At 42.3% G+C, this 26,128-nt stretch overlaps 1 protein-coding gene across 1 annotated transcript in view; it reads right to left on the bottom strand.

Annotated features, from left to right (window-relative positions):
• Window positions 1-26,128, bottom strand: part of LOC138610285 (netrin receptor UNC5C-like) — a 211,667-nt gene that overhangs the window by 71,078 nt on the left and 114,461 nt on the right. Inside the window, exons 3-4 of the mRNA XM_069683018.1 lie at window positions 24,115-24,258; window positions 10,913-11,016 (exon numbers count right to left, since the gene is read on the bottom strand). Of these exons, the coding sequence (XP_069539119.1) occupies window positions 10,913-11,016; window positions 24,115-24,258 (248 nt within the window). The remainder of the gene's footprint in view (window positions 1-10,912; window positions 11,017-24,114; window positions 24,259-26,128) is intronic.

Genomic DNA, 26,128 nt, shown 5'->3' on the forward strand with positions numbered 1-26,128 from the left:
TTGAGACAGATTTTAGTTTGGCAATGTTTCTTAAAAGACCAGCTCTAGTCATGTTTTAAGACATAAAATGCTCTGCTTCAAAAAATAAATTGTGCCTGATGTTTTTTTCTCCAAAATATGTTTAACTACCTTGTAAAAATTCTCCCTCATTAAAAATTCCAGAATCTGCATAGTCCCCGCCCACTATGCACGTTTACAACCACAAGAAACCATGAACGGGTTAATGACTTAACGTGTTGATCAAAATCCTTCCTTTTATTTATCAAGCTCAGTCTGAGTCTTTTTTATTGAGAAAGGATGCATGTTTGTGGTTTATTATTTAAGGTATGAATCAGAAGACACAAATCAAAACCCGTGTTATCCTGTTCATTCTCACTTGCCCACCAGTGGTGTCAGTCCTCACAAACAGGTTCATGTTTAAACCACAATATTTGAACAATGTGTGAATGAAAACAAACTGACAGGATGCTTCCTTTATTTTTTTCTCTCCGTACAAATACATAAATATAGTTAAGTCGTTTCATTCTTACTTTTAAAAACATGCTTGGGACTTTAGAATTTAGAAAAAGAAAGGATGCTTTTGTGCACATTAAAATGATGGGATAAAATAAAATGTGTGAGTGCATGCATGCATGTGTTATGACTGCAAAGCCAACCCGCTCGCTTCATTATACTACAGAGCTGTGTATGTGTGCAGGCACTTAAGCGGGTGTTTTTACATGCGTGTGTGTGCATGTCAGAGCGGCTTCAGTGTACAGTGTAGGAGTACTGATGACACTCCATAATCATTAAAGCATGAAGAGGCTCTGAGCTGATTGGGGCCATGCTAATCCTTTTTAATTGACTCTCCAGCTCTCCAGTGTTATTAAAACCGCCCAATAACAAAATCAGCTTTGCTTTATTAGCCGGGTCAGCTGAACTATGGGAGACCTCCCTGTTTGCTAGTGTTGCATTTTGTTAAAGGATGTACGGTGTAAAGTACGAGCCTGGTAAACAAGCAATGAAAGTGACATACTATATTAAAGGACACAAATAGCTGGTGTGCTGGCTGGGAAGTGTATTTTGGAGGAAAAAAAACATCCTTTTTCAGCTACATTCAAACTGGAAAATATGATTTATGGCTAGTGCCAAATTTCAGTGCAAATGCAGGGGATTTAGAGTCCTTTATGTTGGAAGGGGACAGAGGGTGGGTTGATGAATGGGTGTGCAGCACTGCTGACTTCAACACCAGAGATCTGAGGGAATTTCTCCACTCAGTTTAGCAACTAATGTTGTTTTTTTTAATGTATAAGCAATGGCATTGCTACTTCCAAACGTACAACTAAGAATGTTTGTTGCCTAACCTCATCCATAAGAGGTGAATATCCCTCGTTGGAAATCTGCAGAGTTTCTTTTTGATAATTGCGTTGGAAAAAACATTGGGCCTTTTGCTGCCATGCACTTTTACACACAGTGTATAGTAACAGATATAGATACAATTTCACCATATGAAGCTAAATGCTAAAGCCATTAAAAACATCTTTCTCAGCAGAATAATTGACCCACATTGGTAAATTCCACAAAGCCTGCTCAGTGTGCATCAAACAGCAGCAGCGACTTTACAGTTTGCACTGACAAAAAGACAGCCGGATGCCATCACGATCAGCATTTTCTCTCTTTACGGCTCCCTAAAGAACTGAAGGAGCATCTTACCTCTTAAGTGCTGTACATCGGCCTCTGCAAGGTCACTCTGAAGTAGCCCACAGCACGTCTTCCTTTGAAAGACTTATGCTTCTGAAATCAGCAAAGCATCAATAGTGCCAAGAGCTTCTTGGCAGAGTGTTTGATAAGCTAATGATTCAATACAATTCCAGGGTGTAAGCAGTATTGTGGTTAATACTCAGCAGAAATGTTTGATTTCAAACGTATTGTGCATCGCATTAAGGAGAGGACTGCTCATGAGCCGTAATGGACTCTACAATCAGATGGTGGGAGATCACATTCCATTACAAAGACGCTCTCTGCTCCACATAGACGCTGCGGTCATCATCTGATAATGCCTCGTTATCAACACGCTAGAAGTTATGAGAAATATTAATTGCACTGACAATGACCTCCTTTGGTAACTCGCTGCAGACTACTTAACTGAATAGTGATGTAAGTGAAAACCAATTAATTTGTAGCAATTATTCAAAGCCCGGCTTATTAAACTTTTTCAATCTTGCTCCCAAATGAGGAATTTACTATCCCAATTGCTCTCGTAGTTAAGCCTTTAAAATTATATCACAACTACTGCCAGCAGAAGAACCAAGATCTATTTTTAGCTGCTAAATTGTTTCATAAATACGATTCTAATATAGTTATTGTATTATGATGATACTGAAACCTTTTGTAATGTTGCACAACTTCCAAGTTTTTTGTGTTCCTAAAAGACTTACAAGGTCCAACAACTTCTAAAACTTGACAGGACAGAACAGAGTTTTTTCTTATTTGACACTCTCACAACCTGTGTCAAACCAGCGTGTTCATCCATCCGTGACAACACTGTCAGGACTGCCGAGGGCGCCACGGCTAGCTGCCTGACGATGCAGCGCACCCTACACTGTCATGTCATCGCCAATCCGCAGCTTCGTCCGAGAACTATGTCAGAAAAAGACAGGGTGCACGGGGAAGACTGAGAGACGCCGATGGTGACGGGGAGAGACAAAGTGCAAAATGACCACAAGAGGAACAGACACAGAACAGTAGCGTAGAGTTTTGAAGCTTTGCGAGGTTCAAAGAAAACCAGAGCAAACCGTAACATAAGCATCCATTTAAACCCGAGTTAAGGGTCAGAATTTCAACACAAGGAAATTAAAAAACTATACATGTCACTGCCAGGAAGACATAAAATGCAAACGCAGACAGACGCCTCTGCATATAGAATTAAAGGGGGAGAGAGAAGGTGTTTGCCTTCATTATCTCCTACCTTATGCTTCTGACTCAAGCACCCACTCATCAATTCACATACCGCACACACAAAGAACAAAGTCCATGTTTCAAAAAGACTCAAACCTCAAACCACAGAGAACTTAAACTTCACATGACCACCGGCCCGCGTACTTCCTGTCCATTCCGAGGAGAGAAGGTTGAGTCGTCAGGAAAGAAACAAAACACAGGGTGACTGAACGTAATGAGAACCTTCTGTCTTTGGATGCTGATTGATAGTTTCCTTAAATGGCCTAGACGATGGCCGAATGTACAGTTAGTGCCTGCAGTAACTGTCGCTGAAATAGCAGCCACTTATGAGAGAGCCAAGACCAACATGGGAGTTAAGAGCGTTCCTGTTGTAATCTGAAAACTGTGCATGCACTTTAAATGCAAAAGGATGGCAAAAGAAAAAGAGAATTTTTTTGTGCACAAATATTTTGCAGTCAATCAATATTTCAGTGTCTCAGTCTAGACAGAACCGGTGATTGGAACGGAACAGACCTTAGGTGAGAAAACATGCAGCACTTATTTTTTTGGACTGTAGAAAGGCAGCCAGAGAGAGAGAGAGAGAGAGAGAGAGAGAGAGAGAGAGAGAGAGAGAGTGGGAGAGTCATCATAATAAAACATCCAGGAAGTCTACTAATTCACACACAGATTCTGCAATGACAGATACCCATTTCCAGTTTTACACAGTCTGCTAGCTTTGGAGTGGGATCTGACTAATGCCTGAAATTTACTGACATGGCGTATTACAGGATGAAAAGCCTCTTAAGGCTCCTGAAATACAAAGTGATTTTAAAAGACGGCACTGATGTACAGTAGGAGTGAAGGAGATAAAGCATACTGTAAAGTGTGTGTCCATTCATGTGTGCGAGTACACGCGTCATTAGATAATGATCATAATCCCTGTCTGCATCACCACCAGCTAACCACAACGCATGTATTACCAAAACAACACATGAGCCGCTCTACCTCCTCTGCTCCATTTGTAAATTACTCCTCAGCGATAGTCCACCGCAACAGCGTTTTAATAATCTTAACACCGTTTCAATAATTCACCCCGGCAGTCAGAATAAAAAAAGATTGCTGACTAATCTCTGGATTACCGTGATGATTTCTGACAGAGGTTGAGGATCAAGGTAAAATGTGATGGGAGATGAGCCGTGGGGCTTACTATGCTCGCTCAAAGAGGATTAAGGTGAGGATCTATCGGGGATGCAGCATTACAGAAATTGTTTTTTGTGCACAGGAACACACACACACATACTCACACAGGTGTAGAAACACACATGTGTTTCTTGGGAGAAGGGACAGATAGACAAGGACTTTAATTCTTATGGTGCGGTTGTCACACATTTTCTAAAGCTAAGGAAAGAGCCACTGCTGTACATCTATAGACCGCTCTGATCCCTTCTGGTTCATTCAATTCTATTTATTCAGAAATACACGCGTCTAAAAATTCACATTCATGACGTCTGCTGGTGTTATTTATTCCCTGGTTTAAAAACATCTTCCAGCTTTAAATCCATTGACAGAGCTTTTGATGCACGGATTGGCCGTATATTCAGGCTAAGTACGTGTTTAAGATGTATTCAGATGCAAATAGTTCATCTTGTGGTATTTAATATATCTTGTTCTAAAGCAGAGGGGAACATTAAGCTCCAGTGAGATCTGAAAGCACTTAAAAGCTAAAGGAATTCAATATATCTGCTTCTATCTCTGGCCACAGAAAGAGGGTATGTCTTATTTGTTAGACAGTTTAATTCGCACTGTCACCTTTACTGTCCATTTAAAGCACTCCACCGGCATTGATGTTATAACCTCCAGAGATTCTGCTAGCAAACGTCATCACATGACACATTCACACTCCAGGGTGACTCCAGGGAGTGAAATCTACTGCGTCTGTGTACAGTATACTGTACGAGTGTGAGAGTGAGGTAGCCGTTAGGGGTTTGGCCACACCACACCACTGATGCCTTCTGACAGAAAAGTCTGCTGTGATTTACATCACAAAGAGTCATTCATGCACACTGAGACACACCCAAACAAACACACACACACACACACACACGGGTAATTACACAAATGCATGTGTCCACACTTTTTCCACGCTGGTTGAGACAGAAAGTCATTCACAAAAAATGACATAGAGGGCCACTGGGAGGTTGGTTAAAGGCCAAAGGAGTGTGTGGATTAGCTTGTGTGTAGACTTTTGTCTTGTTTGTTGTGAACAACTACGTAACACCAACCCAAGAGCTTACAGCTAAACATGTATCTAACATTGAAATGCTACTGTTTCATGTATTTTAGCGTCTGTTTTCCTGTCATCATGCTCAGGGTAAGGAGCTCAAATGCTGTTATAGTATCATACTAGTGTTTTCCAGGTTGTAAGTCATAAAAATGTATTATCTAACAAGTCATTTTCATTTGACCTTTTTTGTCCCTGTTAATCAGCTAAAGTGAAAATCCAGTGATCCAGGGGCAATATTTTGTGTTAACACAACATATTAGCTAGCCCATATTAAGATAAAAGCTAACCTTAGCATCCAGCCAATTACAAGCTAATGTTTCTGTAATGTTAGCAAGAGTCTGATAGCCTACTGTTTTTATAGTGTGAGAACATACATAAGGAAACGCGTAAATTCCAAGCTAATGTTATGTTAGCTAGGAAGTAGTGGAATGCTAACTTTAGCTGTTGTCTAATGGTTGCTAATTGGTGATCAGATACATTGTTTTACCTTCATAATGTTAAAAGATACAAAAGGAAAGGCAGACATTCCTAGCTAATGGTATGTTAGCTAGGAAGTAGAAGAATGTTAACTTTGGCTGTTGGCCCATGGTAGCTCATCAATTGCATTACTCTCATGATGTAACAAAATACAAAAGCAATGGTGTAAAATCCTTAGTTAATGTTATGTAGGCTAAGCTAGGAAGTAGTTGAATGCAAATGGTAGCTTATGGGTTATCAAACATATTGCATGAATGTAACAAGATACAGGCGTACAGGTATATGGCGTAAAATCCTTAGCTAATGCTAGGTTAGCTAGTAGGTAGCTGAAGGCTTACATTAGCTCTTGTCTAAAAGGAGCTACTAGGTGATCAAACACATTGTTTTACTTTCATAATGTTAAAAAACACAAAAGGAAAGGGCACACATTCTTAGCTAATGGGAAGTAGTTGAAGGCTTACATTAGCTGTTGTCTAACTGTAGCGAATGGGTTATCAGTCATGTTGTTTAACTTTGAAAAATGGCTCGATGTTTAACGATTGTTAAATACAAATACAAGTTACAACCTGGAAAACATCAGAACAACATTTTAAAAGCGTTTAAGATTTCAGTGTGAATTAAAAAATGTTCGTCTCAGTCTTCTAATATGAAAGAGGACAATCTACCTATACAACCCATACAACAAAACGTATCGGTTCATCATAAACCATTATCCAAGAGAATAACTTGCCCTTATTTAGGGTGTGGATTGAGAGGTTAAGAATGTGACAGGAGCTTGACCAGGCTCCAGACGCGTATCCAGTTACTGTCTAAAGCTGTGTGCGTTTGTGTGTGTGTGTTAGTGTGTGTGTTAGGGGTAGACACGTGGAGGGCCTGTCACCACACACTGATGTGTTTATTTCACTGCAGCTGGGGCAATCACTCACACACAGAGACAGACGCAGACAGGCACATAGACAAATATTCTCATAGACACACACACACACACTAACACAAATCCATAACCCCACCTGTTATGCGCTGTCTGCTGGCTTTGCCTGGCCTATGGGGTCACTCCTACTCTTTGGGTTTCAAGATAAAAATGTGTTTTTGCTGTCAGACTGCTGACTTATTCTGTGGCCTTGGTGTCCTAATGAACCTCACTATGTTATCAGTAAAAAATTCACAAGTTAACTGCAGCTCAGATGAAATTTTCAGTACGCTGCGTGTTTTCAGTGGAGCTTTTTGAGAAACTTTAATGGAAAATACCTCGGGCCAGAAAACTATTTGATAAATATAAAAAGTTAACCAAAAAATATCAACCAAACTAGAAAGAGGTCAAATCAGACCGGGAACATTTTTCATCGAAAGTGAACATTGTGCTGTTGCAAGTTTCACCATCTGCGTCCAAAGAGCCTCTCCTGTTGAACTGCTGAACCCTCCCTGCTGAATCCAACAGCTTTCCTTCAGCTTTTAAAGGCTTTCTATCACAGTCTAAAGAGATTTAGATGCTTCTCAAGGATTTCACAATGCCTCAAATTGTGTCTCTTTGGAGCTTAAGATTGAAAGAGAGAAAAAAGAACACATGAAGACGAGACTGACTGATGACAGGAGCAGAGCCGTCTGAGGAAAGTGAAAAGGAAATAATGGCCGACTTTTTCTTTGCAATCTCAGATTGGTTTGACCTCGACCTCTCAAGGCTAACAGTTGTGCGGCAGTTAAAATGATCCCCAGCTAATCTGTCTCTGAGTGTAACTCCTGCCATGCTTTAGTGTGTGTGTGTGTGTGTGTGTGTGTGTGTGTGTATGTGTGTGTGTGTGTGTGTGTGTAAAGATGCTGTGGGAATATAAATGTAATTTGTGTGTGTGTGTGTGTTTATGGAGTCAAGGCTTTGGCGGCATGTTGACAGCCACGTGATGCCAGCTGGGCATTACGATGTAGGTATCGCGTATCGGGGCAACTACCCTATCACTTTGACAACTTTACAACAGTCGTCAACTGGTCGACACGGCAACCACAACGACTAATATTAGAACATTTTAAGAGAGGTCGCAGGACACCATCAACTGTCAATGAAAACAACTACAACAAAAAGATTGCTGTGTTTGTGGAGTGTAAGAGGAGGAAGAGGACATAGAGAATGTCAAAGAGAGCGGGAATGATAAGAACAAAGAGAAATAGAAAGTCAAAAGAGATAAAAAAAAAAGAAAAAAAAGAAAGCGAGGGCTACAACCTGAGGTCATCAGCAGGTTTTAAACCTAAATCCCTCTAATCAGCTTCAGCAGACAGGGGAGACAGAGCAATCCATTTGCCCTGAGATCCCATTATGACAGGAGAAAGGAAGGGAAAAGGTAGCAAATTGAACACAGTGGGAAAAATAGCTTTCAGTGTTGCCGTGTTAGTGTGCATGTGCGTGTGGTTTGTAACTATGCCTTTGTGCTTGTGTGCACAAAGGTGTGGAAACAGGTGTCAACGTTTTAAAGAAGCAGACAAGGCCGCAGTAGTAATGAGTCATTAGTGTCGTTATTTGTCTCTGAGCCAGTCGTGAGTGTGAATGTGGTTGTGTGGTAGAAAAAGAAAATGAGTGAGAAATATCGTCCATGTTTGTGTGTGAACGTCTGTTAAACCTGAGTCACAATTCTGCCAACTTATTTGCGTGATCTTCCTCTAAAGAATGACAGATTCCTACGAGTGAAAGGACAGGAAATGATCACTCTTTAATTCACACCAATCGTCCTTCTCTCTTATTCTCTTTTCTTTTTTGTATCCTGGTCCTCCCTCGCCCCCTCTCTTTCAGTGTCTCCCCCCTCCTTCCCTCAGGGGAGCTGTGTACTTAGGTGCAATTGAAAACGACTATCAAAACCTGAAGAGTGAAACCTGATTCAGAGGCTCCTTATCCTGTAACACAGCCCTCTCCAAGTGCCGTGCTGCTCTTCCCCGGTGACTGACTAAATTAAATTATGTCTTTTTATCCATTCAGGTGGGAGCGCAGCCAGATTAAACTGGGGGAGTAAAGAACAATCTGAATTGTGAATGACGTTCTTCTCTGTAGTTAAGGGCCTGGGGGGACTGAGGTGACACGTGTGGCTCTCCCTGAGTGGATGTTTACTGTGCAACACATCTGATGAGTGAATAAAGTGTGGATGTGCTGACAATATACTGCAGGCACACAATATAATCTTACATTGAAGAGGGTAGTGTTAAGTGTGTATGCGTTTACCATGCTTGTATTCATGTGTGCATTTAAAATCCTCAGCTGCTCCAATAACTAACATGACTGGTAACCTCTGACCTCATAAAGTCCTTGCTTATTAAAGGCGGTGAAGCTCCCTTTTAAAGGGTCAGAATGATGTTGCGATTTCACCAGGTAGTCCTCAGCTTCTTTATTTAAAGTGTATTCACTTCAGTTTTCAGCACAGCTGTGCTAAAAAGGAACAAGCTGTGTTTTTCAATCCTTCTGAATCAAAGCAGGCAGTTCACGTTCATTAATTACCCTCATTATTTCCTGCAGAGCTCAGGTACAGTAAGAGAATGAGCAATAACAGTGTAACATACCACAGGAATGTAGGCTAAGTTTCAGCACTCGCTGAGATTTCTGCATGTAACTTTTTCTGCAACTCAAATTGGCTCTCTGGGGACATTTAAGTCTAACTTTAAACTTTGGATCTTTGCATCAGAGTTGCCTCGTTGCTTTGGAGCTTTCAAGCAACTGTCGCTCAAAAACAGGATTCAGGCTGTTTCGCTGATTCCCCACTGTGACAACTTACCACTCTTGATGGTGTGCGATGAGATATAATAATTTCAGAAGATAAATTGGATGGATGTTTCAAAACAAGAGCAATGTCAATTAATTAAAAAGCCATTTTTAATTTGTTCATTTATTCAACATTATCATTGCTTGAATTAAGGTTAAAAAATGTACTGTGATTCAGCCCAATTCATTAATCTTCTCAGTTACATAGTTACTCAATAACAATTTTGGATGATCCCTTTTGAAATGGTTGTTTTGGCTTATTTAAGACTTGAAAAATGAAATCATACCCGTTTTTGCTTTAGACATAGCACGATTGGGATACTTAACAAGGATATTTTATTTTTTTTAAAGATTTTTTTTTTTGGCTTTTTGCCTTCACTGTATCGGACAGCTGAAGAGAGACAGGAAATGTGGAGAGCAGAGAGTGAGGAACGACATGCACCAGATGGGTCGGCAGACCAGGAGTTGAACCTGCTATCACTGCATTGAAGACTACAGCCTCTATACATGGGGCGCATGCTCTACCAACTGAGCTAAACTAGAGACCCTTAACGAGGATACTTAACGAGGATACTTTAGGATACCTAACAAGAATACTTTAGGATACCTAACAAGGATACTTTAGGATACTTAACAAGGACACTTTAGGATACTTAACAAGAATAAATTAGGATACCTAACAAGGATACTTAATGATGATACTTTAGGATACTTAACAAGGATACTTCAGGATACCTAACAAGGATACTTTAGGATACTTAACATGAATAAGTTAGGATACTTAACGAGGATACTTAATGAGGATACTTTAGGATACTTAACAATAATAAATTAGGATACTTAACGAGGATACTTCACGAGGATACTTAATGAGGATACTTAACGGGGATACTTAAGGATACTTAACAAGAATAAATTAGGATACTTAACGAGGATACTTAATGAGGATACTTAACAGGGATACTTTAGGATACCTAACAAGGATACTTTAGGACACTTAACAAGGATACTTTAGGATACTTAACATGAATAAGTAAGGATACTTAACAAGGATACTTAATGAGGATACTTAATGATGATACTTTAGGATACTTAACAAGGATACTTCAGGATACTTAATTATATGTAACCAGGATACTTCAGGATAATTAAGGGTACTTAACAAGAATACTTCAGGATACTTGACAATGATACTTAACAGTATTTGTCAAAAGGGTCAGGATACATTTTTATTCAGGACATCCTTCAACCACTGACATCAGACTGTGAAAGCATGAATGCACACATCAACCACTCTGTTCTGCTGTCCGTCATTCACAGTTCAGGGTAATATCAGAAAGTGTCAACTGACAGTTTTGTGACACATTTGGTGACTTGTTTTCACTGGATGTCATCTATTTTTACATGTTTTTTTTATTTTTATCATCAGTCATCTTCGTTCTGTCATCCTATATCTTCTGTCACTCTCACACTCTCACACTCTGCTCTAAAAGTCATCTTACCTCGGCAGCTGGAATGCCCTCCGGAGGGCGACACTGTAACAGCACTTCCTGCTCCAGGGACACTTCCTTTCCCAGTGGTTCCTGTTCGAAGGACTTCTTCAGGTCTGAGGAGAGAGACAGAGAAGGACAGGACACATAAGGACTAGTATAGCACAGGATGAAGTAGAGTGTATAAAGTGTATATATTCTGGATAACATATAGATTCTATGAATAATGATTGAAGTAAACATTTTGCTATGGTAGCCTCTGTGCTCAAGGTCGAGCTTATACATTTAAACTGCTCATAATGCTAAGAAGTTGTTCATTCTCTAACTACATCGACCCTGGAAACATGACACACAACAGCCACACCACTAATCATCATCAAAAGACAAATGTCTCAATGGAAAGCGGACGTGTGTGGGCGGCCATTTTGCAAAAGCATCCTGTGATTCAGCATGGAGGAAGGCCGTTCAAGAGATGCTGCCATGTCATCGTAAAGCGACCTCATTTTACCTCCTTTCTGCTGCAACGTTGACATGGTAATTATGGAGTTTGTGCTCAGAGTCAGCCATGCATATGCTGACTTCTCCCAGTGTCTTTCACCTCAGAAATGTACACAACAAGGAAAAACACTTAGCTGTAAAGAGTCAACCCAGGGTTAGCACAGGGCAGCACACACAGACTCATACAAATACACTTTGATTGCGTTTTAACTAGTTGTAGGTTTTAACACACACTCACTACTGATGATGCTTTTAGGTGCTTTAGCTGCTTCACGCACAGACTTCTTTGTTGCATACTTAGCCTCTCAATCACTAAGCACAATATTTAAACCTTCCTTTCATTCCATACAGACCTGCCAGAGTTGGGGGGATTTATCGAGCACGCCAAAGACAATAAATGATTCACACTAATGGTCCACATGCTGTGATAAATGACAGCATTACAAAGCAGCATGGAATGCACTGCCATTTCTTTCACCGAACGTCTGAGAGAGGGCTCAGCTGTTTTCATTTGGAAGAGGGGAAAAAAATGCTCACAGTAGCAGACAATTAGCCTGACATTTAAATAAGAACAACACGGGATGGCAGGACAAAAGGAAGGAGGATAGAGAGAAGGCGTTAAGAACACAAAAACCCTTGTGGGTGGATGGATGAATGGATGGAGCGACGGACGACGTTCTCGTTGAACTGATCTTTCTATTCAATATTTTCTCTGCATCCCTCTCTAACTCGCTGCCACTCGTCTTTACATATTCCTCCACAAAAGGCAGAATTTTATCAGTCAAGAGTTCAAAAGGGACATATATGCTGGAGCTGTTTGGATTGAGTCTTCTTGATTTTTCCCTTAACCTTGATCCTCTCTACTGATTTATTCCACCATTTGAACGGAGTCAAAAACATAATTAATTGCTTTTCTGCACCCCTCCCTCGTCTTCTGCTGCTGCTACAGCTGCTATATATGTATCCATATATTGGCAGCTGAGCTTAACACATGTTAAAATAATTAGCCTGCCATAGAAAAAGGCCATAAAACAAACTGCAACCTGAGAGTGGTGGCAGCGTTGCAGGATTTAGCAGGTGACTGTATTTATGGTGCTGATCAGATGGTGTGATGGATTTCTGAATGAGAACATATGGAGGGGATGAAGTGGAGAAATGTGATTTTTCCCCTCCAATCTTCTGGGTGTTATTCAGAGGTTTATGATCTGATTTCGCCTGGAATCACGACTATACAGAGGCAATATGATCTCCATAAAAGGATGTTTTTATCAGTTTGAGTGTATCAGTAAGACGCTGAGAGCGCTGGGAACCGACTCTGAATCTGTCAGCACTCATTTTCAACAACGCAAACCAGACAACTATACAAATACAAACACTAATCCATGTGTTATAGGTTCAACAAAACTTATAAGGGGTATTAAAATATTTGTATAAACTTACACCGATCAGCCATAACATTATGACCACTGACAGGTGAAGTGGGATGGTTTGAGGAACACGACAATAAGTTCAAGGTGTTGACTTGGCCTCCAAATTACCCAGGTCTCAATCCAGTCGAGCATCTGTGGGATGTGCTGGACAAACAAGCCTGATCCATTGAGGCCCCACCTCGCAACATACAGGACTTAAAGGATCTGCTGGTAAAGTCTTGGTGCTAGATACCTCAGCACACCTTCAGAGGTCTAGTGGATCACTTAGACAATATTAGTCAGGTGGTCATGATGTTATGGCTGATCGGTGTATAGAATTATTGATATTGATTTGCGTTCACGTGTTCGTGGATGTGTGTATTCGGCATGAATGCATGTGTTTGTGTTCCTATGTGCACTGCGGAGCCAGGTTTCCATCTGGATGATTATGTGTCACGTATCAGATTCATAACAAATGTCAGCAAGTAAGGATGATTTATTACATTGGCAACCGTCATGTAGCTCAAGATACATGATCCGTGCATACCAAAGAGATATCCAGAAGTTTGCTGATGAGGCCGGCGTAACAGAAATATTTAACTGATTCAATCTGTGAAATACTGAAGCTACAAACTTTTTCACTTTGAAGAGTTTGAGTCACTTTGTTTTAACAGGAAGGCTGCAGCTATGGAAGACAAATCCTCCGTCCTTTAGTTTAAAAAAACCACACAGAAAACTTTATGGGAGGGCACAGTGTGTGTGTTTGTGTGTGTGTGTTATCCTTGTGTCCTTTCACTCCTCTGGTTCCCAGGTGTACTCTTAATCACCTTATCCGTCAGCGCTGGTACACTATTTGTGGACACACACAGACACACACACTAGATTGAACATTTTTTAATGCTGAACCAGCCAACTCGGAGTCTCTCTCTGGGTATTTCATCAGGACAGTCACCTTACAGCGGCTAACAGACATAGAAGGAGGCAGAGTGAAAGGAAAGGAGAGCGGGAAGGTGGGAACGGCAGGTGGAGGGTTGAAAGATGAGAGGCAGGAGGAAAGAGGAGGACGGAGGGAGATGTTGGCAGCACACAGCAGGACCACCTTACTCTGTCTTAATACCAAAACCACCTGCTTGGTCTTTACCCATCAGAGTCTTCCTCATGTCCAGCACACTCTCTGTAACAAACCATCCAATTGGAGGCGATGTCAGTGAGTCCGGCTTGTATCATCTCTATTTATCTGCCGTATCTCTCTCTACACCAACCAGCAATCCATCAAACAACACAGCCATCAATCTGACTTTGATTACATCTCCTCTATCAGGATCCAAGTCTTACTCACAAAGACAAGAAGGGAGATTACATGTGGCTGGCTTACACCAGTGTAAGAACTTTTAGTCCAACCTTTGCAAGGTAATTCACACATGCTGTCTTAAACTGCTATCATGGAAATCCTTTTAGTTGAATAGCCTAAGGGGATGAAGTTAAGGTTGGAGTGCAAAATTAGGTGTTTGCATGTAGTGTTTTGGTTAGAGCCCTGGATTTGAATAAAGTGGCAGGTAGTCTTCCACAGTAATTTCTGCTTTAACTTGAAGATAGCCAAACTGTCAGTGTGTTTGTGGCTGTGAAATAAACGCTGCAAACGTTTGACATGCATTGCAATATGTGACTTGATGCTGATAGATGTGGGGTAGGATGTCTTTGTATGGTAAATGCGCAATCACAAACAGGTCTGCAGAGTCTCTTTCCACATGTCACAATCACACCTGTCAGACCGTGTGTAGGCAAAGGAGGAAATTCTGACCATAAACACTGCACTAGAAGTCATAAACCATACGGCATATTGAGCATCTGGTTAATTTGATTGTAAGCAGTAGAAGGTTCAAAGATGCTAAAATAATTCAGGCAGACTGTGGAAACTCAGTCAGGAACTCTCTCGTCATAGATTAAACCATTTATGGCCAAATGGAAATATAGTTTTCCTTAGTGCTGAAGGCCTCGCTCTTAAGATGCTCCCTGGGTTAACCAACCAGCATGCTATGGCTATGGCCCCACAAAGACTTCTACAAAGGTGGAGGGAAAGCTTTGCCAGCAGCAGCGGTGTGTGCAGCGTTGCTGTAGCAGGGATCTGTAAAAAGAAATGGACCGACTCTCAAAACTGGAAATGTCGCAAAATCTCTCGTGATCAAACGCGACTTTAGAGTAAACAAACATGGCGTACAACGGGCAGCAATAGTTGACACTTTGTGGACTACTTTTGAGAAAGAAAAAACTATGGATAAATTCGTGGAAATGACATGAACTTGGGCTGTACATGTTACTTTGTGCTTTGCGTTTGCTGCCGCTATGGCTGTGGTTGTTGTGCTTCCTTCTTTGGTCAGCTTGCTCCCCAATTGGCTATTGTTTCATTCCACGTGACAGTACGTGCTCGGCCGTCCTCGGGGTCCCCCCCACACAACAGGATATCGGTCCATAATTACTGAACGTGTAATATGTAATGTAGCATGTTATAATATTTATGACGATTTGAAATCGGAGTGGCCACGACGTCTTCCGAGCAGATCAGGAGCAGATCTCTCGTTACATCTCTCACACCACAGGAAAATCTGTCAAGATCATCTTTAGAACCATCAAAAAATTGTTCCTTTGCTTACTTAAAATCGGCTTGATTATCTTGAGTTGTGTACCCTGCCTTACTGATTAGAAACAAGGATTCAATCAGCAGGCTGTCAGCAAAGCAACGTAAAGCTTCATTTTCATGCACACTAACATTGTCTATAGATTTGGAGCATGCAGTAAAATGTGTTTTGGAAATATGAGGCAACAGATGCAGACTCAACTCTAAAAGGTAATTCATTTTCAAAATACTGCCATTACCCATCCATAAGTGCTTTCTACCTCCTGCATTTTTTAACATTTGTAAATGGAAAACCATGATGGAACAAAAATATGCAGGCTGGTGCCGGAAATGGAGAACCCAAGAGTCAGACGATGATGTCTGAAGAGATTTTAATTAATGTAAATTTCCTCTGACATCTAAATGACAACTGAAAGCGCTTGTAACACTGACTTGTTAACTATTGTTAAGTTAGGAGCTGTGAAGTGACAAACAGACTCATGAGAGGTAATAAACTGCCTCCCATGCTTTCAGCAGCATGTGTGGAACAAGGTGCTCCTGCTGTCTGCTTCCATAGGTACATCACTGACTAAGCTTTCAGATCTCAAAAATTCTCCCGAGCATCTTCTCACCTAAGTGATGAGGTTTAATTTCATGCAGCATAAATCTAATCATTACCACATTCTGTGTGTACAGCTATATTGGTTTAGAGAGTTATGTGAGGACAGAGAGTTTCGCTGAGGCTGAACGATAACTTCATAATGCAGTCAATCCCTGTGGGGGATGACAGCCTGAACAGAGCATGATGGTTCATTATGGGAGTAATCACCCAGAGCTTTAGCCCTAAATCCACCACATGGCTACCCACACAACACACAGCGGCGCACGTACGCGGGCAGACACGGAGAGACAAAGAGACAGACAGAGGAAGAGAGATACTGTCACAGAGAGGGAAACGCACACCGGAGACGGAGACGAAACAAGCAGGAGCGATGCAGAACATGGAGGCAGAACAACCGCGAATGCATATGGTAAGGTACTCACAGCGGGGCAGAGGAACAGACTCGCACACGTAGCCACAATCGTGCAGAAACACAACTGCAGACACACGCAGAAATGAGGAGGTGATGGAGGGATGAGACGCTCTCCTCTCATGACTGCCAATTCCAGGAACAATTTCCTGCTCTTAATTAGTCAGGGAGATGCTGAAATGAGGAGCTGGTTGGGAGAGTTGATTTCCATAAAGATTGAGAATGAAATTAAAGGAGATTAAAGCAAACTGCTCTGGGGATGAACGGAAAACACACACGCACACACACGCACACACACGAACACTCACAGATAGAGCTAAGCTAGCAGGCTTTGACTGACTACATTTCTCCTGTTTGGACGCTAAAGTGCACACGAGTTTGAGTGTTTGTTTTTTGAGAAAGAGGGAATTTGACATTGTGTTCACGACAACAGGAGACCATGAATACAACGGAAGGTTTGTGTGCATGCGTGCAAATATGTGCCCAAGGGAAATATGTGCTCAGGAGAAGGGGGACAGCTGTGTCCTATCAATGCACTGACCCCACTTCACTCCCAAAGTGCAGATAACGCATCCACCTTCAGAAATAGAACAAAAGCTCATTCACTAAACACGCTGAAACACAACAGGGTTTAAAAAGTACAGAGGGCAAAGATACACAATAAAGCGGTGTAAGCATCCACACAAAAATGACCTTTTATTGCATAAACTCCCCTCCACCTCCTCCTCCTCCTCCTCCTCCTCCTCCACCCTCCTGCTCCTTCCAAAACTTCTTCTTCCACATGCTAAACTGAAACTGTTATTATGTTTGTGGCTGGTTTGTTGCCTCAGGCACCTCCACATAAGCACTTTTCAGAGCAATTATCCAAAATGGGTGTCTCCGCCTGCATGCTACCCATGCCAAATCATAACGGTTTTTCCCTTGGTGGAGCCGCTCAAGTAATAAAGAGCAATATGAGATGCTTGGGAAGCAAACAGCGGAGAACAGTACACTCCTTGAGTCTCTCAGAGGATCGTTTGGACGTCTTATTTGTTACATGATGACATGCGACGGAAACAATCAGGCCTTTGGCTTGGGAAAAATATAAATGATGTAAGTGACACCGTGAACTAGAGGGGAAGGTGATTTTTAATAAATGTTGGAGGAAAGGGAAATGTTAACAGATTTGTAATTAAAACGTTTGTTTTAATGATAAAATCAAAGCTGTAAAATGAAGTAGTTCCTGCCATAGCAGCCAAGTCTGATGCAACAATGAGCGCAATTATACTGCTGTCTGGTTACAGAACTACTTTATCAATTAGCTGCGTTCAAATGTAGTTTGTCAACCATCATTTTTGTGTTCATCCAACAGGTTTTGGAACAGCTTGTGCTAAGGCCTTAGGGTGTTAAGTGTCACAGTTTACGGTCACAGTCAGTGCGTATAAGTGCCCCTTCAGTCCGTGGTCCCTCGTACATACGTCTACAAACGGCAATAAAACTCCAAAATATCCAAATATAAAAGGCGTGAAGGTAAACTGTGACCTTGAGTGTGACAGTGTGGTTACACAGGGGGTCATTTTCTCTGAGTGACTTCAGAGAGTCTCCTTCCCCTCGGACCGCTCCTCCGCCCTGTCATTTCTACACTCTGCAGCCTGTGATCAGCCAGAGACGTCAGACAAGGTCTCTCCTTTAACAGCCACGATTTAAAACGAGTAATCAACTCTGTTTGCCGACACAGAAGCTGAAACACAACTCCGCCTCTGGATTGTGTTTAGTAAAATGACTCATTAGGACACAAAAAAGGCTCAAGGGCATGTTAAGTGCATGTAGGCTTTGAAAACAACAGGAAGGGGCTTGTTTTGTTTTGCTCACTTGAAAAAATATTCAGGTTTCTAAATGGAAAGTAAATATGTAAATATTTAATTTGAAAAGGAAAAATAATATTTTTAGGCCATCTGCCGTTGTTAGCTTAATTTAGTTGAGTTTATTTTTTGCAAAAACCTTCACTCTCCATTCAAATGCTGCACATGGCTTTGGGAGGAACCCAACTTTGCCACTCCATGGGTCAATAAAACTTCAATTGCTTCCTGAGAGAAGTTCCTTATATACATATACTGTATGTACAGTACACACAGTGCGTTATCTTCCTCACATTTGGACTCAAGAAAGTGGCTTTATTTTGTGTGGCTAAATCAACAATGTGGGTTTCCACTTTAACACTTAAGAGTACACTGAGGCAGTCCTCGACATCTGGGGAAAAGCTCAGTGGCTTACAGCGATGGTGAGACATAACCCAAACACACACACACCACACTATGGGTTCCCACTATAAAAATGTTTGCGACAACCATGACGTCTCTCTCAAAACTTGAAACCAACACTGCCTCGATGATGTCATCCAGAGAAAAACACTGCAGGTTCTTTCGAGCTGAGAAAGTGTGGAGTGAGTTTGGAGGGAGAAACAGCTGGAATGTTTTGGTTTCTGCATTAATTAAACTGCAGCATGTCAGCACATGCAAAAAAAAAGGTCAAATATCTGGAAGACAGCGTGGTTGCAATTTACACTCTGAAAGGTCGGCAAACAGGATCCAGTTACTTTTTTTGGTACCGGTACGTGACTGGTCGGCGTCGAAAGTACCCATAAGCTCATGGACAAACTGTGCTCCGATCATTAACATCAGTCTCATTTAATGTTGTTTTCATTCATAGTTGGCATCCATCCCATAGTGATGACGAAGCTGCCGGCGTCAGGCAATGACGTTGCATTGTTGTGGTCTCATGCTGGAGGAAAGCTAGTAGGTCTATGTGGCGGACAGAGCAAAGCGTTCGATAGTTTGGGCTCACTTTATCAAATTTAATTCTGGTGCATCTTCGGGCAATTTAAACAGTAGTTGCATCTTAAGTGGGTAACACCAGCAACCTCATGAAACACAAGTTGAACAGTCTATAAATCTGAAGCAGTGCCGCGTGTTAGGTCCCGATCAGACAGAGGGGGCGGCTTTTTTCGCAGCAGAGAGCCTTGCATTTTTCCGCTCTGTGTGTCTCGCATTGAAAACACTTTAACGATGATTGTTTACTTCTGTCAGTTTACTTTTGTCAGTTGACAAAATAACGGTTAGGTTAATGAGAGCTAATGATTCTGTGTTTTTTTTAACAACAGTAAAACAACAACTCTTTTTTTAACCGAAGGCTTCGACAGAAAAGGCAGTGCAGTGCGCCTTGCTCCTCTGTCTGATCGGGACCTTAGACTGCTTTAGCAGAGCGGCTAATGCTAATGCCATTGCACGTCCTCAGTGCAGCCTCCGAGTCCTGCTGGCTCTCTACCAGTAAGTTGTCTATATTGTGTAAACTACATGCAGATTTGGCCCAAATGAGCGTGGAAGACTTTGGCTCTAATCAAGGCCCAACACTTTGGTTCAACACGTGTAACAGAAGAAACCCTGTTGAGCCTTGTTTTTCTTCTTCTAATTCCTCCATGATTGAAGGGAAAACACAAATACACACAGCGGAGACATTTGCATCATAAACAAAACAGCAGAAAGTCACTAACAGACATTTTCCAGCCGACACAAGGAGCTGCCTGTGGTGTGTGCCCCTGAGTGTCTGGACTCCTGATTGCTATGCACACACATGTCTGAGTGGAAAGTGGCAGAACAAATTGCCATCATCGCACATTTGAGTGCGACTGGCTGTTTGTGCGTACATGTGTGTATGTGTGTGCGCGTGTGTGACCTTGACATATTGCTAATCCCTTGAAGGAGAAAGAGTTGACCTGATAGCTGCAGGGCCAAAGAGCACGACTGACACTGCATGCACATTTGTGTGTGTCTGTGTTTTGCCTACCTCTGTGTACGTGCCTGCAATTTTGTGCATTATTAAGGAAGCGTGTGCATGTGTGTGTGTTTGTCTCACCTGCTTTATAAACTTGAATTAAGCTGCCTACACCAGCCATAACTCAGCTTAAGCGCCCTGCTCCAAAAATACCAACAAATCACTCACAGATTTAATATCTGTGATTGTGTGTTTGACACTTTTACAGCCACAACACTGTTCGACATTATCCAGAGACAAACTGCGTATTTAGCTAACATCTTGACATTTTATTTCTACGCTTAATACATCAGATGAAAGATGCTGGAAATTAAGAAAGATAGAGGCAAAGGAAACATTAAACACATGATGAGCAAAGGGAGAGAAAAGCAAACCAGGAGAAGACAATGGGAAAAGGGGGAAATGAGTGGGAAGACGAGCTGGGAATGCGGGAGAAGAAATGCTGAATTGCCGTTGCATGGCGCATGGTTGAAAAGACACTTTGCTCAGCAAGCTCGAGCTGCCAGGAAGCATTTTAATCACAACCGTAGATCCAAATAGGAGTGGAAAGCGGGGTAGGTCAGGAGGTTGGGTCGATTTTGAAGTAAAAGGTTATCGCGAGAGGGGGGCTGAGTGTAATCAGATCTGGTTAAAGGAAAAATCACTGTTATAACGGAAAGAGAGGAAGTGAAGGACGGAGGGACGTGCAAAGTCGGGGAACAAACGTGCTATGAAGGAAAAAAAGAGGATGGGAATGAGAGGGATTGGAACCTAGACCTTCGAGCCTCCATCATCATTCCTCCAGCAGACGTCTAACGTGTTCGAATTACTATAAAAAATATGAGAAGTGGTGTTATGGATATCATACGAGCTTCAAAATATCTGTAATTAAGCGCAGAACTCCAGCTGTCAGTTATTAACTGTGCATCCGTTGAACGGTCCACATTATGTTAATTACAGGAGACACAGAGTTATTCTAACTTCTCAGCTATGCAAAGTAATTTCACCACTTATAAGCAGTCGCAGCAGACTTGAACTTATTAAGAAGTAAATAGAACATTAAAGCAGCAGATTCAGAGAAACAAAAAATAGATGCAGAAGAAGAAATGAAAAACAAATTAAATAAATCAGGAAAATTAAGGACAAAAACACACGCATGTAAACACTCATGTATACATTCATGCATCCATGACCTTGATGATCAGGTTAGTAACTGCACAATGTGGCCTTCAGTGTCATCAGTACATTTCTGCTGCTGGTGTCTAAATTTAAGTGTTTACATCCTGAAGCCTGTATACGTCCGCTTTCCTGCATCTGTCTCTCAGCGTGTATCAGCGCGAACGTAAGCCAAAAACAGCACATTAGGCAGCTTCCATTGCACCCCGAGGAGGCCCATTCCATTGGAAAAGGTTATTAGTGGAGCTTAAAGGATATTTCTGCCTGTGCCACTAACTCTCTGCTCACAGGAAAACATCCTCACATACCAAAGCAAGGCACAGAGTAAAGACGCTGTGTTCTAAATTTAAATGATATTTAAAGATAAAGGCAATAAATACATGAAGTGAATGTGCAGAAGTGAAAAAGTGAGACCTATTTACAGCCAGTCGCCATGATGGATCTCCTCCTGCAGCACGGATAAGGCCGACCTGGGAGAAGAGGATTTCCAGTGTGCGTGTCTGCTAGAGTGATACTGTCTGTTAAAGCACTACATATGGGGATGTGTGCAGTTTGTCCTGAGTGTCTGCTGAATGGACTCTGTCAAAGCCCCCAGATGTCCTTTTGAGAGCTCACTCAAGCAGAGCCACCCTGTCAGTGTAAGCCAGGTAAACCGCAGAGGAGGGGTCGATTTTGTTATTGGTATTTCTTTTCTGCTTGACCTTTCCACAACCTGAGCACTCAGACAAGTCCCGCTTGTCTTATACGGCTGAATTGACCAGAGCGACGACGCTCGGAAAACTACAGAAAGTGGGCTCAATTCTCAGAGCGGTGAGAGCAGCTCTGCAGGAGCGATCCATTCTGGTATATGAGGCCTAACCTGTAAGAACAAACAAGGCCTTTTAGGTGAAGTCTATCAAACATCTGGACTCCCTCGCTGATGATGCTGCAGAGACATGATGTGCTCATCACTCACGGCCGGATTCAACCTTTTCTTTCCCCCTGGTGCTGCTGTCAGGGTGAAAGAATTACCTCGTGTGATCAGTGTGTATGCAGTGTTGGATTGTAACACTGTCTGCTACAGTGTTATTGACTCAGTCTGGTCATGTTCTGTTGGTGACCTTATAGTCAGACTTACAGGTGTCATATTAAATTCTTCGCTACACCAAAACAGGAAGCTGCTGATGGTCGACAAAAGTTACAAAGCTAAGACTCTTCTTTGGAAGTTTCCCACCATGAATCACCCGGTGAAGGTCACAACCTACTACAAGTGTTTTCTTAAGTGTATCTGGTTTAGACCTTGTGACAGTAATGGGCCTTTAGACATCAAAAGGAAGCACAGTCAATGTTGTAATCCTTAACTTTCAGTTATTTATGGTCCTTTCCGTTCAATACATTTTCTAATAAATGTAGTTTTAATTGTAAGTGGTGGGGTCTGTTATTCCCACACAGAATTCACGCAGCCCTCCTACACAAGAGGAATTCATGTAAATAAAGCCTTTCTGTATTTCTGTTGTAACTGTTCATTTTAACTCATTAATATCAGCCTCATTGTTTGAAAGGTCTATTAAACTACTGCTAATCGGAGCAGGTTCATATTAAAAGCATTGAACTGGCTGAACACAGAGTGGCTTTTATTGTGAAGCCGTCACAGGAAACATCATGCATTTATAATAGGTCAGAGCTGACTGCTATCGTTCAATAAAAATGCATCTATGAAAACCAGACAGCTGTCCAGTTTCTCATATTATAATATTGGATCCAGCAGAGCGAGGATGAGAACAGGCTCTGTACGTGTGTGTGTTTGTTCGTTTTCCGGCGTGTGTGTTTTTACATTGCGTTCTAGTGTCGCAGAAGCAAAATGTGTGCAAGGTGTAAGCAAACAGCGCGTGCTTCACATACGCCACTTGCCTCTGTTACTACCTCAGAAGCAGAATGACTCCGCCCCACCATTCCGCCTCTGTGAGTTTTACATTGAAGGCGAGGCGTAGCAGAGGCGTCATTATCCTGCCTTGAACTGGCAATGTAAAAGGGGCTACAGCATGCCTACTCATGTGTATCTCCTGGCCTTTACATTTACTTAAAACATTTTTTTCCATGAAAAAGACGAGACCTCGCCGAGCTAAGAAAAGATCGTTGATAATAAAAACTCTGACAACACGCATGTTTTGTTTTTGTTAACGAGACGAGGCGGGACTAAAATGTTTTTTGGTGGGCTGTCGGACATTCAAAATGCATATTTTCCCCCACTGTGCGTCTAATCTGTCTGTCAAAATACAAGCAATGCATTACTGTAACTGGGTAACGGGTATCACGAAGGTGGTTGGGAACTTCCTCTGTGTCACTCAGCCTTTCAGGCTCTGTGCACGCTCACAGAAAATTTGACGCTTCTTCCACACAAAAAGGAGCGATCACCGGCTGTCTGCTTCAGTCAGACTGTTCAAATGAGAAGTGATGATGAAAAGTAATCTTTAGATGCTGTGTCGTCACGGTTCTTATACTGTATGGATGATCTGCTGAAAGTCAAAGTCTTAATTTTACCTGAAGCAAACAGGTCGAAACGAGACGAGGGACGCTAAAATGTTTTGAGTTTTCGTTGACTAAAGCTAGACTAAAAGTATAAAGCGTAAAAAATTGCATTATGCAAATAAGCATTTTCCTCTGAAGACTAAATCTAAAATAGCTGCCTAAATTAACACTGCGCAGTCGTGTACTCACATGCGATGCGGACGTGTGCCTTGCGGCTCTTGGTGGTTCCAGCGGAGCTCCAGGCGACGCACTGACACCAGTAATCTTCAGGACCAAACAGCTCCTCCACCTGCTGTCGTGTGATTTCTATGCTGGCTTCTCTCACCACCAGACCTGCAGAGACACAAAAAGCACTGTTGAGTCATTTGCGACATTAATTAAGATCGTATATATTCAAGCTAAAGATGCGAATGAGTCACGAGTCAGTTTCTCGGCGAGCCGCTGATGCTCCAGCAGAAGTGAAAGAGTGTTTAAGCTTCTTCTCTGGTGTTTGGCTTTTATGTTGGCTTAAGAAGCAAAAGCCAAAGTGCTGCACAGTAAATATCTCTGCAAGTAAATAGAGGCAGGGGATAATCACACAATATCTGCGGCTGTTTGCACAGCCAGGTCATTTTACGGAGAAGATTCACTCCAGATTTAATGTAAACTTCGGGAGATTGTTCCTTTGCACTTCCGCTACTTATCTCACTCTGCTCTCCGTATCCCTCTTTTCTCTGCTGTTTTGATAGCGGCTCCATGAGAAGAATAAGTGTGAGGTTTTAAATAGCTGCGCCCCACTGACAGGAGTGCAAAGGAGCTGAGATAGAGGAGGACTGCAGAGGGAAATAGGAAATATGGGAGACAGGAAAGGGACACGCAGGGGAAAAAGAGGTATTGAGAAAAACGGTGGAAAAGCGCTGCAAGGGGAAGGAATAAAGAAGGAAAAATAAGCTGGAGGAGGGAGCACAGAGGGGCTGATAACGTGAAAGAGGGTTAAAGCTCACAAAGTAGAAGGAGAGAGGAGAGGAAAATGAGAGAAACGGAGGGCCGGGGGAAGTAATGGAGAGCAACACGACAGAGGCACAGTGAGAGGGAGAGAGACGGTGACAGAAGAAGAGGTGGAAGAGGGCAATGAAATGTGGAGCGGGAAGGAAGAGGGAGAGGAGATAAAAATGGGTTTTAGGCAAAAGTATGTGGGACTGGAGAGTAAAAGATCACGGCAGATTATTTCAGGTTCAGCAGTGTTAGAAAGACCGAAGCAACAATCTCCACGGGGCTCCACAAATCTGACTCGGGCCCATTACTTATGAAGACTCTCGGTAAGTTCCTGCCACTAGAGAGATTGAGAGACGGCAAGCATGCCGGCACGAAGGCAAAGGGGACCAGGAGGAAGGCAAAAAGTGGAACTCAGGAGCAGGACTGTGGCGGACCAAAGGCCATTAATGGCCGGCAGGAGAATTAAAGAGTAACCCATGAGGGCAAAGAGTAAGAAAGGTAACAGAAGCTTTCCTAGAAGCTAGCTGGGAGACGGGGAGACATGGCTTTTGAGTTAGAAAAGAAGCAAGATTGATGAAACGGACATTTAGATGGAAAGTAAAGAGAAAACTCAGAAGACGGCAATTCAAATGGCATTGATGGCACCGAGGGCAAAGAGGAAAGTAGAAAGCCTGTGAAAGGTACTGCCGACACAACAACAGATAATAGTCAGCGAGGGGGAGGAGGCTAGAAGGGCACAGACAGTAGAAAAACTTGTGTGAAAAGTAGCAAACAAGGGAGATTGTTATGGCTTTAAAATGAAAGAGCGAGGGACACGGCGAGAGAGACGAGAGAGCCAAAGAGGCAATTATTACCAGCAAGCAACCCAATGCTGAAGCTGAGACGACTAGTGCGCAGGCAGAAACAATACGCTAAAAACACAGTGTGAGGCCAAAAGGGACAAAAGGGACAGAGGAGGGGGAGAACAGCGAGTGGGCGACTGCAGAAGTAATGAGGAAAGTCAGGCAATTACAGTGAGCGGTTAAAATGAGCCAAACAGCTAGTTATGGCAAATGGACTCAAACAAATGCAGGGAAAGCATATGTGCTGGTGCATGACTGGGAGCGTGGGCTTTGGGGACACAGTGGGAGGTAGAGAGGCAGCTCGTGCTCAGGACAAATAAAGGGAAAACACAGCACATTAAGAGATGTTGCATGGCTGAGCGCAGGACTTTAAGCTATTAGAAGGA

Source organism: Semicossyphus pulcher, unplaced genomic scaffold (genome assembly GCF_022749685.1).
Source record: "Semicossyphus pulcher isolate SPU_LCO1_2020_fin unplaced genomic scaffold, fSemPul1.0.p SCAF_6, whole genome shotgun sequence".
Taxonomy (NCBI): Eukaryota; Metazoa; Chordata; class Actinopteri; order Labriformes; family Labridae; genus Semicossyphus; species Semicossyphus pulcher.